The sequence below is a fragment of the Amyelois transitella genome, chromosome 29, assembly GCF_032362555.1.
Source record: "Amyelois transitella isolate CPQ chromosome 29, ilAmyTran1.1, whole genome shotgun sequence".
NCBI lineage: Eukaryota > Metazoa > Arthropoda > Insecta > Lepidoptera > Pyralidae > Amyelois > Amyelois transitella.
The window spans coordinates 1993288-2007423 of record NC_083532.1 but is presented as its reverse complement, the minus strand read 5'-3'; the positions used below and the strand labels follow the sequence as shown (position 1 = coordinate 2007423).

Sequence of the window (14136 nt, the reverse complement as noted above, 5' to 3'; positions counted from 1 at the left end):
AGTAGAACTTACAATGATTTTATTTATATTTTCCAACCCTCATACAATCATTTATACAAAACAATAATTCCTACATGTCTACTTACGCAGTTCTAATAGACGAATTGCCCTGTGCTATAAAATATTTCTCACATTACGATGTTCCCGGTTCCCGCATATGGACTTGGGGAAATTGGTGATGGAAGTAGAATATATGAGCAGTGTCTGTCTAATGTCTATCTCAGGAAACTGTGTGAATGTAATAATTAATATAATGTGGTCTTATTTTATACCAAGCAAGTACACTAACTTTTGCAAAAGTTTGCTTTGATCAAATTTTTCCAAAATAAAGAAAATACACGCTTATTTTTTTTTTAATAGAAAATATTTTGTTAAATTGATTATAGCTCTAGAAATATAATTGGTTTTGTAATAAATTTCATGACAATAAAAAAAAAAGTATGACATTGACGTTGACATTTAGTTTGGTTCGGAGTAGAGTTGGCAAACTACACAAATTGACATTCCATAGTTTTCTGCAGAAAAATCATTCGATAATCGGTAGATTCTATGGAACAATCGATTGTGCAAATCTAATAATATTATTGCTCTACAATATATCATGAACAATTGAAACTATCACTCTGCAATATTGCATCAACTTTAGATAGAATTGATTTGAAACATAAGGCATTACATGTTCTACTGAATCGCTAGTATTAACAATGGCGATAACTATCGATAGTTATTGTGTTTCTTCAAACTATCGATAGTTTATCTAGCTATACCACTCACTAGTTTAGCTGGTTTAGTTCATTTGATTTATTTGTTTCAATTCAAATATTTGAATAGATTGCTTAAGTTCTAAAGAAAATAAAAGTGATTTTAAGCGTTACACAGCAACCAAATAAACTAATGTGCAAAATATTTTGGTCTGCTATAAGTTTATGACATAATGAGTAATATTTACATTCAAGAACCACCTGCTTTGGGAAAAGTAATGTTATCTCAAAATTACACTTTTAAAATTATGAGTCAAGCACCACCTTTTAGATTAATTTTATTCATGGAGCGTGCCTCTAAGAGGTACCAGATTTGATCTCCGTTAAAAACAGTGCCTGTTCTAATGTATGAAAGTTCAAATCCTTCAACAGTAACCATACAAAATCTATAACTCATTTACCATACAAAAGCTATTATAACTCTTTGAACATACATAAGTGATTGCTAGCCGCCGACTTAACAGTAAGGAACTTATAATGAGGAAACATGCTGATAATTCTAGTGTAAACTAGAGTTAAGTTCCTCCATACAGTTGTGCTGTCCTCTTCATGTTAAAAATTTTACCCATTCCGGGATTGTGACGTCACTTCACAGTAATTCTTATTTCAATATTTTTTTTAGGTCTTACTTAAAACCAGTGCAGGTGATATTGACATAGAGTTATGGACAAAAGAAGCACCAAAAGCTTGCCGCAACTTCATTCAGTTGTGTCTGGAGGGGTACTACAATGGTAAATATGTATTTATAAGCTGAATGTGGCCTTTCAGTCTTGTCAAGACTGTTTTCTCAATCTATCCTGCAAAGTATACATATAGACACGATTAAATGTTTGTATGTAAATATATATATTTCTTGTATAATAATATACAAAATACAGGTGTATAGCACAATAACTGCAGTTTGTAAAAGCTTTGTTAAACAATCTAAATAGATACATGAAATCGGCGTAGGCAGAGACTACATATTTCCATTTGCAATTCCTGCACCCTTCGCTTCATCCAGATTCATAAATCTCTACATGCAAGTAAAAAAATGATACAACAATAATAATTGTAAATAAACAATAATAATAATAATGGTAATTAAATTTAATTGGGACTTATCTTTTAAACAATGGGCTAGCAACCTGTCATTATTCGGATCCCAACCTTACCATTAAGCTATACAGCTAAACATGGCATTTCAGTCTTTTCAAGACTGTTGGCTCTGTCTACCCCGAAAAAGGTATAGATTTCATGTATGTGTGTTATTATCCAGGCACAATCTTCCACCGCGTGGTGCCAGGGTTCATTGTGCAAGGTGGAGATCCAAATGGCGACGGAACCGGAGGTGAATCCATATACGGAGCTCCTTTTAAGGTAACTTGATCATCATATCAGTAAGCAAAGTATAGTACATATACTATTCTTGTATAGACTGCCTCTGTGGGGCAGTGGTAGTCTATATAAGTGGTGTGCTTGTCTGTGACACTGGAAGTCTCAGGTTCGAATCCTGGGCATATTGTCTGGGCAGGCTTTGTAACCTGTGCATTTTGATTTTTGATTTGAATACCACTCAATATCTCGAAGAAATCCTGATTGGACGTCGCAAAAGATAATATGAGAACCAATGGACCGAAAACAGGAGCAAGTGGACGAAGAAAAGGCAGAAAGTGATGGTCTTGCCCTATTCTTCTTTCTATTGGTGCTGGGAACCACACGGCACTGTAAACTACAAGAATGGTATACATAAATATTTTAGGCTTATAAACTTGGAATTCCCCTTGTAGGTGATGCGCTAGCAACCTGTCACTATTTGAATCTAAATTCCATCGTGAAGCCATACAGCTGAACGCGGTCTTTCAGTCTTTTCAAGACTGTTGTCTCTGTCAAGGGATATAGACGTGATTATATGTATGTATGTATGTTGTATGCACTTAAAATATATAGAATAAAAATCCCAAAGGAATAAACCTGTATTTTACGTAGCAGTGAATCTGTTGTGAGTGAATCGCATACTCTTTTTTTATACAAACCAAAAAGATACTTTTATTGTACATTTATTTTCAGGATGAATTCCACTCAAGGCTCCGTTTCAACAGGCGTGGCTTAGTGGCAATGGCGAATGCGGGTAAACATATTCATAGACAAAATTTATACATATGTACATATTATCACGTCTATATCCCTTGTGGGGTTGAAATCTTATTTCCTCCACAAATCGTGAAAGGGACACAAAATTCATCTATTCAAATCCATTCACACAAAATTGTGATTTTGAGTTTGTATATTTGTTTGTACTGCCGTGCGGTTCAGGAAACTGGATGTGTAACCATGATCGAACCAATACGGGTAAGATTTACCTGCAAAGGTTGCGGAGGACGGATGGGAGTCGCTTTGTGTAAAAACCTGACACTCATTCCAGGATCCATGGTCATGGGCATACCCCGGGCTCCTCTCCAGAGTGGTGAGGATGCAACTGGGACTGAAAGCCAGGAGGCAGACAAGGTACAAATAAAGGTAATAGTAAATAATAAATAAAACTATTTACAGGTAAAGACGATAATGGCTCCCAATTTTTCTTCACATTAGCTGCAACTCCTGAATTACAAAACAAACACACTATCTTTGGAAAGGTTACAGGTAATAATTTTGTGTTTGAGCAAATACTATTTTAATATTAAATAACAATTTGACTGCAAATAAATTATCATTCATTCATTCCTTAATTTTTATTATCATTAGAAAATTTTTGTACAGAATAATAATTCTTTATATCTTTATAGTCCAGCGTCGGGGCCAATCGATCTCATTAATTTGTTGAATATTGCAAAAACTAATGTAAATTGATTGTGTTTTTTTTTTATATAAGTTGACTAGACAGAAAGACAGAGTTACTTTCACATTTTTAATATTAGTATGTATTACGTTTATTAATTTGTATGTAAATATATTGCATTTTTGTTTCCATATTTTTTTTGTAACTTTTCACTTACTCGTACCTAGCTTTTTGAGAGTTGGAATGGGTTTTGTTTTGTTAACCACTCCATTATCGTGTTTTTTTTTATCTCCAGGTGAAACAATATACAACGTGTTAAAACTAACGGAGGGTCTGATTGGCCCCGACGACAGACCGGAACACCCCCACAAGATAAACCGAGCGGAAGTGCTGATTGACCCCTTTGGGGACATAGTGCCCCGCGTTCTGCACACACCGCCGGAACAGGGGGACAAGCGGAAGAAGAAGAAGAAGGAACGGCAGGGGGTCAAGTTAGTAGTCATTTTTAACCGACTTTTAAAAAAGGAGATGTTTATAAATGGTCGTAATCTTTTTTTTTTAATATTTTTGTAATAGTATGTGTATGTACATACATACATACATATGGTCACATCTATATCCCTTGCGGGGTAGACAGAGCCAACAGTCTTGAAAAGACTGAATGGCCACGTTCAGCTATTTGGCTTAATGATAGAATTGAGATTCTAATAGTGACAGGTTGCTAGCCCATCGCCTAAAAGAGGAATCCCAAGTTTATCAGCCTATCCCTTAGTCGCCTTTTACGACATCCATGGGAAAGAGATGGAGTGGTCCTATTCTGTTTTGTAATGGTGCCGGGAACCACACGGCACTGTGTATGTCGTGTGATATATTTGTGTATGTTAATTTGCCAATAACATACATAAATATATGACGTGCCTATCCCTAACGGGGTAGACAGCCCCTAGTAAGATAACGCGCGTGGAAGTGCTGATTGACCCCTTTTGGGGACATAGAGCCGCGCGTGCAGCATACATCACAAGGGGAACCAGGGGACAATCTGAGGAAGAAGAAGAAGGAACGCCAAGGGGTCATGTTAGTAACCATTTTTAACCCACTTGTAAAAAAGGAGGTTCTTAATTTGTCGTATATATACGAGTAGTATTATAATTGTGTACGTTATAAGTGTGTCTGTGATGTGTGGTTTCCGCCAGTTTAGAAAAGAACTACTCTATATCGTTCTCATGGACGTCGTAAAAGGCGACTAAGGGATTGGCGAATAAACTTGGGATTCTTCTTTTAGGCGATGGGCTAGCAACCTGTCGCTATTTGAATCTCAATCCCATCATTGAACCTTGTGTAGCTGAACGTGGCCTTTCAGTCTTTTGGCGACTGTTGGTTCTGTCTACCTCGTATGGGATAAAGACGTGATATATGTAAAAGCTTATCACTTTAATACACACATTAGCGAAACAGTGGATGGCAACGGGTAATATGAAAAAATATCTGTTCTGTGTACTTATAAATGATTAAAAAAATAATAATTCTATACACTTGCAGAAACTTCGGCCTGCTCTCGTTTGGAGAAGAAGCGGAAGAAGATGAAGGCGAGGCGCTCGAATACAAGGGGAAGCCGAAATCGACACACGACCTGCTGGAAGATCCGAAATTGAGCAAGAAAACCGCTGCCGGTGAGAACTTAACGTTTATTAAGACTTAAATTTTAGTTTTCATTCATTCATATAATGATGTATATGTCCCTTGCGGGGTAGACAGAGCCAGCAGTCTGGAAAGAATGACAGGCCACGTTCAGCTGTTAAGCTTAATGATAGAATTGAGATTCAAATTGTGACAGGTTGCTGGCCCATTGTCTAAAAGAATCTCAAGTTTACAAGCCTATCCCTTAGTAACCTTTTACGTCATCCATGGGAAAGAGATGGACTAAAAGCCAGGAGGAAGAAGAAGACATACATATGTAAAATCACGCCTTTTTCCCGTACGGGTAGGCAGAGACTACCTCTTTCCACTTGCCACGATCTCTGCACACTTCCTTCGCTTCATCCACATTCATAACTCTCTTCATGCAAGCTCGGCGGTTTCGGGTACCCTTGACATGACCTGACCTGACTTTTATAATTCTAGAATTAGAACAAGAAGAACAAGAGCTGGCCAACAAAGAGGAGACGGCAGAAGAAAGGGAAGTGAGAATGCAGAAGACACAAGCGGCCGTGTCCAGTATAAGAGATAAACTCAGTGATAAAAAGTCGAAGAGAGACGCGAGTCCTGACGAAGGGAGTAGTAGTAAGAGATTGAAAGATGATAGCGGGAGTGAAGAGGAGTATTATTTGGGGAAGGAGAGGGATTTGGAGAGAAGGAAAGAGAGGTAAAATTATTTTGATACATACATACGTATAATCATGTCTATATCCCTTGCGGGGTAGACAGAGCCAACAGTCTTGAAAAGATCGAAAGGTCACGTTCAGCTGTTTGGCCTAATGATAGAATAATTGAGATTCAAATAGTGACAGGTTGCTAGCCCATCGCCTAAAAAAGGAATATAAGCCTATACCTTAGTCGCCTTTTACGACATCCATGGGAAAGAGATGGAGTAGTCCTTATATATTCTTCTTTTATTGGTGCCGCACGGCACTTATTTTTATTTTTAAGTATTATAATATAAATCTAAATATATAATAGAAGAAAGTGAATTACTGACTGACATATCAACTCACAGCTCAAATCACTGTTTCTAGAGACTTGAAATTTGGCGTGTAGGTTAACTATGTGCAAGGAAGGATTATCCAAAATTCCCGCGGGAACGGGAATTATTTTATTACATATAATAATTATTATTGACAAGACTGTTGTCTCTGTCTACCCCTCAAGGATATACAAATATGTATGTATGTATATATATATATATTCTATAGACGTGATCATATGTATGTATGTATGTTTAATCATTACAGAGACAGAATAAGAAACGAAATCAAACAATTGAAACGAGAAATGAGAGCGCCCAAAGACGAGCCGGTCAAGGAGGTTGAGACGGACAAACATACAGACAGAATGGAGGAAGACAACGAGATGTACAAACAGTATGTCGAGGAGCAGGAGAGATATAAGAAAATGAAAGAGAAGTTACCTAAGAAAGGGACGGCTAGGTATGATTTAATTTTTTGTTAATTTTTTTTAAATGTGTGCCGTGTGGGAACCACACGGCACGGCACCAATACAAAAAAGAATAGGACCACTCCATCTCTTTCCCGTGGGTGTCGTAAAAGGCGACTAAGGGATAGGCTTATAAACTTGGGATTAGTCTTTTAGGCGATGGGCTAGCAACCTGTCACTATTTGAATCTCAATTCTGTCATTAAGCCAAATAGCTTAACGTGGCCATTTAGTCTTTTCAAGACTGTTGGCTCTGTCTACCCCGCAAGGGATATAGACGTGACCATATGTATGTTTTTTTAAACACTACGATATTATGTATCACAAATTGATCTCATTTTTACACAAACACTACGTGTGTTTGTGTAAAAATAAGATCAATTTGTGATGATCACATAGGTCACGTCTATATCCCTTGAGGGGTAGACAGAGCCAACATATTAAAAAGACTGAAAGGCCTCACGCTCAGCTTCATGGGGTCTTCTTCCTCTTGGCTTTTAGTCCCGGTTGCATCCTCACCACTCTTGAGTCCAGTCTTGAAAAGACTTATAGGACTGATATCTTATTTTTAACTAACCAAATTACAATCTCAGTTTCGTCTAAAGATTCGACTGGTAGAGAATACCTATTTTCGTATTAAGTCTACCTATTTTAAATAATTTAAGTGCAATAAAGTTTAAATAAATACAACATTATCATGATCCATTACGGGTTAGGTTCCCCTGCAAAGGTTGCGAAGGTCAGATGGGAATCGCTTCGTGTAAAAACCTGACTCACCCAATCCAAGATCCATGGTTGAATGTTTATCTATATAAGTATTTATTATGAAATAAAGTATCGTTGACTAAATATCTCGTAACACAATTTCCTAACTTACTTCGAGGCTGACTCAATCTGTGTAATTTGTCCCGTATATATATTTATTTATAGTCGAAGCCAATCAGTTTTAATCGCACGACACAGTATTGCTGTTTCGCTTTTTTATTATGACATGAAACGGGACAGCGATAGTTTTTCGCGCGATAAAAATGGCGTCGCGCTACTGAGGCAGGAGTGGTAAATTCGCGGCAGAGAATGACTCCCTCCCTCTCTAGGCTGACAAAACGCGAATAGGATAATGATAAATATAATCTATATCTAATTAATTGCTTTTAACATTAAAAAAAAATACTATATTTTTTTCACTGTTCCGTTGAAATAAAATAAAAACGTGTGTATATAAATAAAACACAAACAATGTGGTACAAAATTTCAAATAGTTCTTTACACGAACCTTTATCCAGTCGAAGTAAATATATTTTGTATTAAATTGAATGCGATACAAAATTTAACAAAGAAAAGTTTAAGTGTGTTTTGTGTGCGTTAATTTATGTTTTGTGGACTCTTAAGCTTTTAGGAATATTTATCTAGTGCTTAATGTGTTGTTGAATTGTGTGAAGTGCAAACAGTGAATCAAGTCTAATTCAAGATGGCATTTTCAGAAGCCGTAGAACTAAAACGAAAAAGGCCAAAAGGAAACCGTGGGTGAAGAATTTGTACGAGAATCGCGATTATCCCGACAACTATACTGACAAGAAGTTCCTTGAAGACTTAAGGAAAAATGTGTACATACAAAAAGTGACGTTAGGTCAAGCTGTTGAAGGTTCATTTCGGGTTACGCTGAGATTGTGCTTGTGCGTCCTTTACGCTGTCATCTACGTGTACATGTATAACAAATACGTTGAAACACAAACAATTATATACTTCACAATATTCGTTACGGGCATTTGCCACGTACTATATTTGTACGTGGAACGCACCATAACCTATTCCAATTTCAAAACGGTACTAGTGTACGTTGTACTTGGTTATTTATTGTCACCGATATTGCACACTCTGACAGATACGGTGAGTACGGATACTATATACGCGTGGTCTGTTATTATGACGTTGGTGCATTTAATATTTTTCGATTACGATGTACCCGTTGCGTTGGTTTCTAAGTCTTTATCGATAAATGCGGCCGTTTTCGCGTCCGTATGCCTCGTGTCTAGATTGTCTACGCCGTTTGACGCTTTCATACTTTTAACAGTATCGGTTATTTTATTCGTACTCAGCCCTCAACTGTTCAAAGTGATATTGCATACTAGGCTGTTCAATTTGTTATTTTTTGTAACGTTATTAGTGACTTTTGTTAGTTTGTACAGTGTATCTGTAACGTTATTCTGTTATTTTGTACTCGTTGTTGTTATATTGAGTTTTTATTTTCCCGTTTTGTTCGTGCGTTGGCAGAAGTATAAGGATAATATATATGGGCCTTGGGACGAGGCTATAATTAATGATTCTGATGATTTGGACGAGTTGGTCAATGATGGTGTATGACAAAAGAATTAATACTAACCGACGCGACGCTCTTACGGTGAGGGAAAACATCGTGAGGAAACCTGCACATTCAGGCAACTGGATGTGTAACCATAGGTCCAATACGGGTTAGGTTTACTTGCAAAGGTTGCGGAGGTCAGATGGGAGTCGCTTCGTGTAAAAACCTGACTCACCCAATCTAGGATTCTTGGTCAAAGGCGTACTCCTCTCTAGAGAGCTGAGGATGCAACCGGGACGAAGCCAAGAGGAAGAAGGGTGTATGCCAAAAAATATATATGACTAGCAATAACCGCTACTTCGTCAGCAAAAATATGTTTAATATACATTCATATGGTCACGTCTATATCCCTTGTGGGGTAGACAGAGCCAACAGTCAGGAAAATACTGAATAGCCAAGTTCAGTTATTAGGCTTAATGATAGAATTGAGATTCGAATAGTGACAGGTTGCTAGCCTATCGCCTAAAGAAGAATCCCAAGTTTGTGAGCCTATCCCTTATTTTTAATATTCTAATAAATTTAAACTGTGTTAAATTTAAGTCTTAGGTTAAATTTATATTGAGTGCTCAAAACATCGTACCAAAGCTGTATTATTTTTAACACGTTTAATGATATACGTTATTTAAACGGTGTCTGTGAATAAATATGTCAATGTATATATATGTATGAATGTAATTTTTATTTTGAATAAATGATTTTTTTTCACAAGCTTTTAATTTTACCTGTTTCCGTCATCCATCATAGTGTTACTGGTGGCATTCACAGCTTTTGATAACAAACATTATTTTGGGCTTTTCATGTAACTCAAAGAGAGAAAATAAGACCTATACCTATACCTTGTCCAATAATTTATTTTAATCCTGACAATTGCCACTGAAATTTTTATGTAAATGTTTATAGTTTCGTGAAAATAAACTTTCAAATATTAAAAAAAAATATTCTGATTGTATTATCATTGTTGTCTGCCATCAATGTTTAAATTTTAATGTCAAACAGTTTACTGTTAGTTTTTTAAATATTCGTAATAGTAATTTTTGACCAGAAATCAGTTACATATAAGGGAAAGTAACTAGGGCTTGACAATATGCTATGTATCACCACGTTATTGTCTATTTCATTAGATTAGATTCACTAAAACTCGATGTAACAAATATTGATGCTTAAATTTATAATAATATTTAATAATTTTTATAATTAATAATAAATAATTTTTAAATCGATTAAAATGTTTGTTAACACTTTTAATTTCAATATTGTTACATTATTTAAGTAGGTACGTAGATTTTAATGGTCAATAAAACGTCACTTCGGACCTTTTTGCAGAGAAAACTTCACATTGGAATTGCTAGCGAAATTCAAGAACAAACTACACGCTATAAAGGAGAAAGCGCAGACGGGAGAGACAGAGACGAAAGATGAAGAGGAGGACATCAATACTGATAATTGGTAATCTTTTTTAGTTACCTTAAGCCAGCTCCTAGTCTAAGAGCTAGTGAACCCTCCGAGTAACGGTTTTTTTATCTTATGTATTTTACAAAAAAAAATAAACTAGGACCACTCCATCTCTTTCGCATGGATGTTGTAAAAGGCGACTAAGGGATAGGCTTACAAACTTGGGACTCTTTTTTAGGCTATGGGCTAGCAACCTGTCACTATTTGAATCTTAATTCTATCATTAAGCCAAATAGCTGAACGTGGCCATTCAGTCTTTTCAAGACTGTTCGCTCTGTCTACCCCGCAAGGGATATGGACGTGACCATATGTATGTATGCTGATGACGTGAAGGGCAGATGCCTGCCAAGTCATGATTTTTGGCCTTGGTGTGCTATGAATCATCACCCTTCAAATTTCTAGCTTTACAGGAAGACCGTTACTCGGTGGGTTCACTAGCTCTCCAACTATCCACGTTCTCGGCAAGACTTCACGAAAATTGCCGAATACGAGAATGCGACGGAGTTTAGTCTCCATTTTGTGGCGGCATTCGTGCCAAACATCAAAGGGAAATATTTGGCACGAAATTAAATCCCTGATACACGGATAGTTGCATGTTTGACAGTAGCGTTAGCGAGGTGCCTGTTATCGATTATTGACGTCATCCAAGAACTCCATGTTGCAAATATGTTTGCATAACATAACATACAATCACGTCCATGTCCCCTGCAGGGCAGACAGAGCCAACAATCATCAAACGTTGATATCCCTTGCAGGGAAGACAGAGTCAACAGTCTTGAAAAGACTGAATGGCCACGTTCAGCTATTTGGCTTAATGATAGAATTGAGATTTAATCAGTGACAGGTTGCTAGCCCATCGCCTAAAAGAGGAATCCAAAGTATATAAGCCCATCCCTTAGTCGCCTTTTACGACATCTATGGGAAAGAGTCACTATTTAAATTTCAATTCCATCATTAAGTCATACAGCTGAACGTGGTCTTCCAGTCTTTTCGAGTTTGCTGGCTCTGTCTTACCCGCAAGGGAATAAGACGTGATTATATGTATGTAGGTTTGGTAATAAAGAAAATTATGGTTTCCAGGCTCGGACACACACTCAAATTCGAAGACAAAGGTGCCGTGTTGGCGAAAGATGCCTCGACAAAAGGCGATGATTGGTTCGACATATACGATCCCAGGAACCCGATCAATAAGAGAAAGAGAGAGAAAAAAGATGAGAAAAAGAGTAAGAAATAAAATAGTTTCGGAAATACTTTGAGTTTTATTGTAGACTAGATTTTTACCCGCACGTTTGCCCTCGCGAAAATGCCACCTACAAAAGAAAACATATTTTTCTCAAATCTCACGGGAATTATAGTTTTTATCGGGATGAAAGGTATATCTACTACTCCAAACTCTTAATTATATATATGATGTCATATTCAAGAAGATTTATACATACATACATATAATCACGTCTATATCCCTTGCGGGGCCAACAGCCTTGAAAAGACTGATAGGCCACGTTCAGTTGTTTGGCTTAATGATAGAATTGAGATTCAAATAGTGATAGGTTGCTCGCCCATCGCATAAAAGAAGAATCCAATGATGTGGCCTGGGTCTTGGATGTCTTTATTATAAAATATAGTATCGTTGCGTAAGAATCTAGTAACACAAGAAATGACTTCGAGGCTAACTCAATCTGTGTAATTTGTCCCGTATATATTTATATACTTAGATATATTATATAAGAGAAACGCACTCAAATTAAAAAAAAATACAATAAAATTACTGACTGAGTGTTGGCTTCAACTTACTTTTTGTGTAATTATTGCCAGTCTAATATTTTATTTCACTTTTAAGCCGCTATATGATAAGGTCTGCTATGTTTCTGGTCAAGATTTTTTGTATCCTTGTAATAGATATCTATTTGTCTTATCTACGAGTATATATCTTTCACACTGAAATAGAATATTATCCAGATAATACCTGATAAGTATTACACATTGTGTCGTAATCATTTACATAAAGTTATTAGATTACTGATGGACAGATAATTTATCAATTTTTTTTTATCAAGCGCCACCCATTTGTACTTTGTCTTTCAGTTATTTCTAGGCTCTGTCTACTCTGTAAGGGTTAAAGAAGTGATTTTATGTATCAACGCGTATATATCATAATTAAATTCTGAGCAAAGGGACTGTGAATAATGAAACGATGAAAATTGTTTTCAAATTACAAACTTTTATTACATATACCTTTTGTGTTATCTATTTAACATTTAAAAAATCAATTAGTCTAAATGTAAAAAAAAATATAAAAAATTATAAAAAGATAATTATATTGATATAAAACGAAAATATAAATTTTCTAAGTTGAATGGTTTAGAAATGTGTAACAAACTTAACTTATTTTTAAAACTAAAAGTACTTAGTTAACTTTTTATAGCCTGTAATACAAAATTTTGATAAACATTAATAATAAATCAATTACTTTAATAAAAGCATACCATTATCTGATACAAAGTTGGAACCAGTGATACCCACAGCCTTTTCACTAGCTAAGTACAAAATCAAGTCTGCTATCTCTTCTGGTCTAGATATTCTGTTGTTCAACGCTGTATTGGCTCCTAATTCTTCAAAAGACTTGTCTAGGCCAGAATTTTCAATGATATCAGTATAAACAGGCCCAGGACTCACAATATTCACTCTTACTCCATGTGATGCCAATTCCAACGCTGTTGCTCTTGAAAAATGACTTAAAGCAGCTTTAGTAGTACAATATGTACCCATTTCTGCATTATTGATCGTTATGCCAGATACGCTTGAAACATTTACTATGTTACCTTTAGTTTTGACCAAATGCGGAGCGGCTAAAGTTGTCAGCTGAACAACTGATCGTACGTTTGTATTCATAAGTAAATCGTAAATTTTTGGAACGGACCCATCGAGAATGGTTCCGATTCTCGCTATGCCGGCATTATTCACGAGTACATCAATCTTTTTGTACTTAGCAATTGTATCATCAATTATTCTTTTAACGTCATCGTCATTTGATACATCAGCTTTGATGATTAAAGGTTTTTTTCCGACTTTAGCGCAGTCTTCTTCTACTTTCTTCAGTTTTATTTCGTTTCTAGCTACAATGACTACATCGGCGCCTTCTTTCGCGAACAGAACAGCTGTGGATGCGCCGATACCGGAACTAGCACCAGTAACAATGACAACTTTGTTTTTGAAACTCATTTCTGCACTGGTCCGAACTGGTCCGCACAGAATGTGTAGAAAATTTTATCACGACTAAACTTGGTGTTCTAAGTGAGTCATATATATATAAAACTGAATCGTGTGTGATAATGAAATGATAGTAGCAAATAATAACATATCATCTAAGTACACTCAGCGACATAGAGAGCAATGAGATTGTTAACTATTAAGAACGACTTTTATAATTTGTGCAATTTTCAACCACGTTGAGAAATAAATAGGTTCTCAATTCGATCATGTTTATTTTTATATTTCGCGATCTCTGCCGATTGTGTACAGATTTTGATGTTTTTTTTTGTGCATCTAATATTCGTCAAGAATGCTTTTAACCGAAGAGCTTGCGTGGAGATAATTATGAATGTGGATGAAGCGAAAGTATGCAGGGATGGTCACACTATTGGAAAGATGCAGTCT

The 14136-nt window shown here is 36.1% G+C and overlaps 2 protein-coding genes across 3 annotated transcripts; one reads left to right on the top strand and one right to left on the bottom strand.

Moving 5' to 3' along the window:
* The first annotated feature begins 754 nt into the window (after positions 1–754).
* LOC106135620 (spliceosome-associated protein CWC27 homolog) lies at positions 755–11721 on the top strand. Of its 2 annotated transcripts, XM_060952820.1 has the most exons (11): positions 758–976; positions 1384–1492; positions 2020–2120; positions 2811–2871; positions 3294–3383; positions 3815–4010; positions 5059–5189; positions 5641–5881; positions 6468–6662; positions 10351–10473; positions 11560–11721. In XM_060952820.1, exons 1-11 carry the CDS (start codon positions 935–937, stop codon positions 11711–11713), a joined length of 1443 nt encoding a protein of 480 aa, XP_060808803.1. In that variant the 5' UTR covers positions 758–934; the 3' UTR covers positions 11714–11721. The 2 variants fall into 2 exon arrangements, with proteins under 2 accessions (XP_013191429.1, XP_060808803.1); XM_013335975.2 differs by lacking the exons at positions 10351–10473; positions 11560–11721 and adding an exon at positions 8150–9835 and having other exon boundaries at positions 755–976.
* A 959-nt stretch (positions 11722–12680) lies between these two features.
* Positions 12681–13876, bottom strand: LOC106135633 (3-oxoacyl-[acyl-carrier-protein] reductase FabG-like). The gene has a single exon (XM_013335988.2). It carries the CDS (start codon positions 13699–13701, stop codon positions 12946–12948), a length of 756 nt encoding a protein of 251 aa, XP_013191442.1. The 5' UTR covers positions 13702–13876; the 3' UTR covers positions 12681–12945.
* Positions 13877–14136: the final 260 nt, after the last annotated feature.

Excerpts from the sequence above, each read along its gene's own strand:
- LOC106135620 (XM_013335975.2), top strand. The coding sequence starts at position 935 with ATGAGTAATATTTACATTCAAGAACCACCTGCTTTGGGAAAA. Across the intron at positions 977-1,383 it reads AACCACCTGCTTTGGGAAAA|GTCTTACTTAAAACCAGTGC; the intron begins GTAATGTTATCT and ends TATTTTTTTTAG. Across the intron at positions 5,882-6,467 it reads TTGGAGAGAAGGAAAGAGAG|AGACAGAATAAGAAACGAAA; the intron begins GTAAAATTATTT and ends TAATCATTACAG.
- LOC106135633 (XM_013335988.2), bottom strand. The coding sequence starts at position 13,701 with ATGAGTTTCAAAAACAAAGTTGTCATTGTTACTGGTGCTAGTTCCGGT.